This window comes from Rattus rattus, chromosome 16, assembly GCF_011064425.1.
Source record: "Rattus rattus isolate New Zealand chromosome 16, Rrattus_CSIRO_v1, whole genome shotgun sequence".
NCBI lineage: Eukaryota > Metazoa > Chordata > Mammalia > Rodentia > Muridae > Rattus > Rattus rattus.
The window spans coordinates 16,530,472-16,535,048 of NC_046169.1; the positions used below are offsets into that span (position 1 = coordinate 16,530,472).

The window sequence follows — 4,577 nt, forward strand, 5'->3', positions numbered from 1 at the left end:
CGATTCCTCAACAGGGTCAACCCTGACCCTTAGAACAAGTCTAAGATTGTAAGAAGAAAAAGTATCTGAGCTGCTTCTAGACTCCAGCTCTAGCTGTTTCTGATCTAAATCCCTGCCCCAAGACAAGGACGCCCCCCAGGGGAGGTGTTCTGGTGCCCAGCTTTTCATAGGTCAATTATCCTAACCTCAGCCTCACGCTTCCCTTCCCGCACATCTCACAGATGCGCACCCCACTGGTCTACCCTCCTGGAACTCAGAACCACCCCCCTCCCAAGACCCCCCTGACAGCGTGTGTGCCTGGAACAGCCTGCTCTACCCCAGTAAGGACCCGACCCAGGCGTCCTGCCCCTTGCTCTGACCCCAGGTGGCCCCCACCTCTGGCGACCCCTCACGCACACACAGCTTCACCCCCACCCCCACCCGCGCACGCACACATGCTGATAACATCCCCGACCCCCGGCCGGAGCCACAGTGTCCCCGGACCAACCCCGGCCGGTGGCTGTGTCTCACTGTGTTCCCGAACAGACCCTTGGCCAGGGCCACCGCGTCCCCACTCTGCCCGCGCCCCCTGGACGGTGACCACCTTCTTCCAGGCTAGTGGGGTGATCTGGCCCCACAAAACTTCTAAGGATGAAGACTCGCAGCGTGGACACTGGCCCAGCCCCGGGTCGCTAAGGAGCCGCAGCAGCCAGGCGCGGAGATGGGGGTGCCCGGTGAGTACTCACAGGCTAGGGACCTGTGACCTCCAGGGCTCCTGTTTGAGCAGGGATTTACATCTAAAGCTATTGGCCAGGAAACGGCCGTATTCAAGGACCTGCGACTCTCCAAGGATCAAGGAAGAGAGGGGGGTTGGGGCAGCCTCCACGTGCACGAAGGGGTTTGGGGAGCCCCCTGTGAATGACAAAAAGGCGGGGGGATCCAGAACAGGGACAAAGTTTAGGGTTTTAGGGAGATGAGGCGCTGCTCTGTGGGTGGAAAGCTGCTAAAAGAATTACCTGCGTTCAGGAGTCCCAGCTTCCCTGGATCTGCCAGCCTCTGGCGTGCACCCACAGTGAAGTTTGGCCGAGAACTGGATGCCGGTCGGTTGGGGGGTGGGGTGTGCAGCGCCGAGGGATTGAATGAAGGCCACTCAGGCAGAGCCTAAGCAATTGCAAGGTCGGGGTCAGCAGAGACTAGAAGGGCAGAGGGGTCTCGCTGAGCAAACCGGCCCCTGCAGTCCCACGGCCCCCTCCCCTCCCCTCCCCTCCCCTCCCTCCTCACACTCAGCCTGCCTTTCTTACAGAACGTCCCACCCTGCTGTTTTTACTATCCTTGCTACTGATTCCTCTGGGCCTCCCAGTCCTCTGCGCTCCCCCACGCCTCATTTGCGACAGTCGAGTTCTGGAGAGGTACATCTTGGAGGCCAAGGAGGCAGAAAATGTCACAGTAAGTGCTCTGGCCCCACAAAAGAAAGAAACTGGTTCTAGGGGATCTGGAAATTTGGGTTCCCTCCCGGAACTACCTTTAGGGTCAAGATGAGATGTTTAGCCTTACACCACTTTCCGTCCTCCCACAGGAATGAAAAAAACTGGGCAGGGGATGTGGCCCAGTTGGTAGAGCGCTTGCTTTAGCGTGCAAGAAGCCTAGGTTCGATTCCCAGTGCCGCACGAACCATTTAGGTGGCACAAACCTACAATCCCAGTATTTGGGAGGTGGAGGCGGGAGGGTCAGAAATTCAGGGTGATCCTCAGCTACATATCAAGTAGTGAGGCCAACCTGGGCTACATGAAACTATCTAAAATAAAAATGGCAAAGAAGTGGTGCCTAGGAGGCGCAAGGCCCTGGGTTCAGTCCCCAGCTCGAAAAAAAAAAAAAAAAAAAAGAAAAAAAAAAAAAAAAAAAAAAAAAAAAAAAAAGAATGGCAAAGCTAGTAGCCCCCAAAGCATGCTGGTAAAGTTCAAAGACGGTGTCTGGTGGCTTTTGGTGGAATGAAACCCTTGGACATCTTGACCCAGGGCTGTGTCTTTTAGATGGGTTGTGCAGAAGGTCCCAGGCTGAGTGAGAATATTACAGTCCCAGATACCAAAGTCAACTTCTACGCTTGGAAAAGAATGAAGGTGAGCTGCACTGTGTCTGTTCCCCGTTCTCATCTCCATCTGTCTGTCTGTCTGACTGTCCATTCACCCCCCCTCCACCCCTGGTTCCTAGAGGTTGGTGGGTCTCATTCTCAGATCTTGATAAAGTGGGAGAAAGAACGTTAGAGACAATAGTTGAGGGGATAGAGTAGCTCACATTCATTCATTCATTCATTCATTCATTCATTCATTCAACAAACCTTACTGCTTGAGGATGACCCTGGCTGGCTGTTTCTAAGTCTTTGCCTCCCCTAGGTGGAAGAACAGGCTGTAGAAGTTTGGCAAGGCCTGTCCCTGCTCTCCGAAGCCATCCTGCAGGCCCAGGCTCTGCAGGCCAATTCCTCCCAGCCACCAGAGAGTCTTCAGCTTCATATAGACAAAGCCATCAGTGGGCTACGTAGCCTCACTTCACTGCTTCGGGTGCTGGGAGCTCAGGTGAGTGTGAGTGTCTGTGTGAACCCTGCTACTTGCCCTTCTACGGGACGCCTCAAGAACGGTTAAAGAATATTGAGGTCTGAGCCAGGGAGGTCGCTCAGTGGGGAAAGGAACTTGCTGCTAAGCCTGATGCCCTGAGTTCGATCCCTGGGACCCACAAGCTGAAAGTCCTCTGACTTCCACCCATATAATAGTGAATTAATGTAACATCAAGTTTAAAACAAAGAATACTGACAGCTCAGGCTGGGGAGATGAGTCGGGGAATGGCTCTCTGTGCAAATGTACACAAGTTTGATCTCCAGAATTTCTGTTAAAAAAAGTGAGGTGAGGTTGAACGTACACATAATCCGAGAGCTGGGGGAGACAAGCATAAGGATTCCTGGGGACTCACTGGTCCGCCAGTCTTGCTCAGTCTGTGAGCTCCAGGTTCTAGGAGAGACGCTGTCTCAGAAAATTCAGGTGGCAGGGCTGGGAGATGGCTCGGTGCTTAAGAGAGCTTGCTGCTCTTGCAGAGTTCAATACCCAGCACCCGTATCAGGTGGCTCATAGCTGCCTTCCCCCCGCCCCCAGGAAATCTGGGGGTGTATTGTGGATGCCCTGGGCACCTGCATACATTCACACCCACATCATCATAAATAATGTGGAGAGTGACCCCCGCCATAATACTGAGGTCTCTCTTTGCACACCCCTCCCATTCTGTGGCAGGTCACGTTTTATCTGTAGTCCTCAGCAGTCCAGTGACATCCTATTCTCTCTTGACAGAAGGAATTGATGTCACCTCCGGACGCCACCCAAGCCGCTCCACTCCGAACACTCACAGCGGATACTTTCTGCAAGCTCTTCCGGGTCTACTCCAACTTCCTCCGGGGGAAACTGAAGCTGTACACGGGGGAGGCTTGCAGGAGGGGGGACAGGTGACCTGCCACTGCCGTGTACCTGCCAACTCGCTCACCGTCACTGTGTCACGCCAACCCTCCACCACTCCCGACCCTCATCAAACGGGGTTGTTGCCTTCTTACCGGCCTGTCCTACGGACACTCCAGCACCAGCAGTGATATTCTGGGGGCCAGAAGAACTTCCCAGAGCTCCATTCTGAGCCTGAGGCCCCAGAGCAGGAGAGACTGAGAGAATCAGCTCGGATTTGTTTAGTTTTTGTTGAGACAGGAAGGTCTCACATAGCCCAGGCTGGCCTGGAACTCGCTATGTAGTCAAGGACGACGTCGTTGAATTCATGACCTTTCTGCTTCCATTTCTTGAGTGCTGAGATTACAAATGCCCTGGCCCTATTTACGGGGTGCTGGACGTGGAAGCTGGGGCTTCCTGATGCTACGTGAGTGAGCAGTCAGCTCCCAGAGACTGACTTAGAACTCAGGGGCAGAGACAGCCAAACTCATCTAGTGCCCTGCCGGAACTGTAATCCACGCCAGCCACCTCCCCACCCACCCACACACACAGGGCAAGCTTTGGGCTCCAATCTTTGTGGCATCTACGGAGAACACAGGGCCTGGAGAATTTAGGGGGCAAGACATGGATTCTTTAGGTCTCATAGGGTTTCCCCAGACAGCACGGGCCCTGCACTGGACAACAGAGGGTCACGGAGCCATGAAGACAGAGTGGCCACTGACTCTCAGCTTTCATGGGAGGGAAGGGGATTGAAGTTTTGTGTCTTTTAAAAAATACCACTGGCAACAGCCAAAACCACCAACCAGACTCCCGGCTTGTCTATCTTCATGAGTGTGCACCCCCAACTTTCCTGGCTCTACCTACCCCCCCCTTCTGATAGCAAGGCATCAGATCTGGGAAGCCAGAGGTGGAGGGGGTTGGGCCCTACGTGCTGCCTCGCATGGCCTGTCTGACCTCTTGACCCCTCTGGGCTTGAGGCCACAATGCCTGCCCACGCTGGTCAATAAGCAGGCTCCATTCAAGGCTGTCTCTTAGTGGGCAGCTGCCAACCGACAGGACAAGCACTGAGTGAGCTGGGGCCACCACTGAGGAAACAGGAGCTAGTATGGAGGGGTTCCCCATTAG

The 4,577-nt window shown here is 54.5% G+C and overlaps 1 protein-coding gene across 2 annotated transcripts; it reads left to right on the forward strand.

The window, feature by feature from the left end:
* The first annotated feature begins 684 nt into the window (after positions 1-684).
* Epo (erythropoietin) lies at positions 685-4,254 on the forward strand. 2 transcript variants are annotated; one of them, XM_032887132.1, is made up of 5 exons: positions 685-713; positions 1,283-1,425; positions 2,010-2,096; positions 2,370-2,549; positions 3,312-4,254. In XM_032887132.1, exons 1-5 carry the CDS (start codon positions 701-703, stop codon positions 3,465-3,467), a joined length of 579 nt encoding a protein of 192 aa, XP_032743023.1. In that variant the 5' UTR covers positions 685-700; the 3' UTR covers positions 3,468-4,254. The 2 variants fall into 2 exon arrangements, with proteins under 2 accessions (XP_032743023.1, XP_032743024.1); XM_032887133.1 differs by having other exon boundaries at positions 701-713; positions 3,315-3,467.
* Positions 4,255-4,577: the final 323 nt, after the last annotated feature.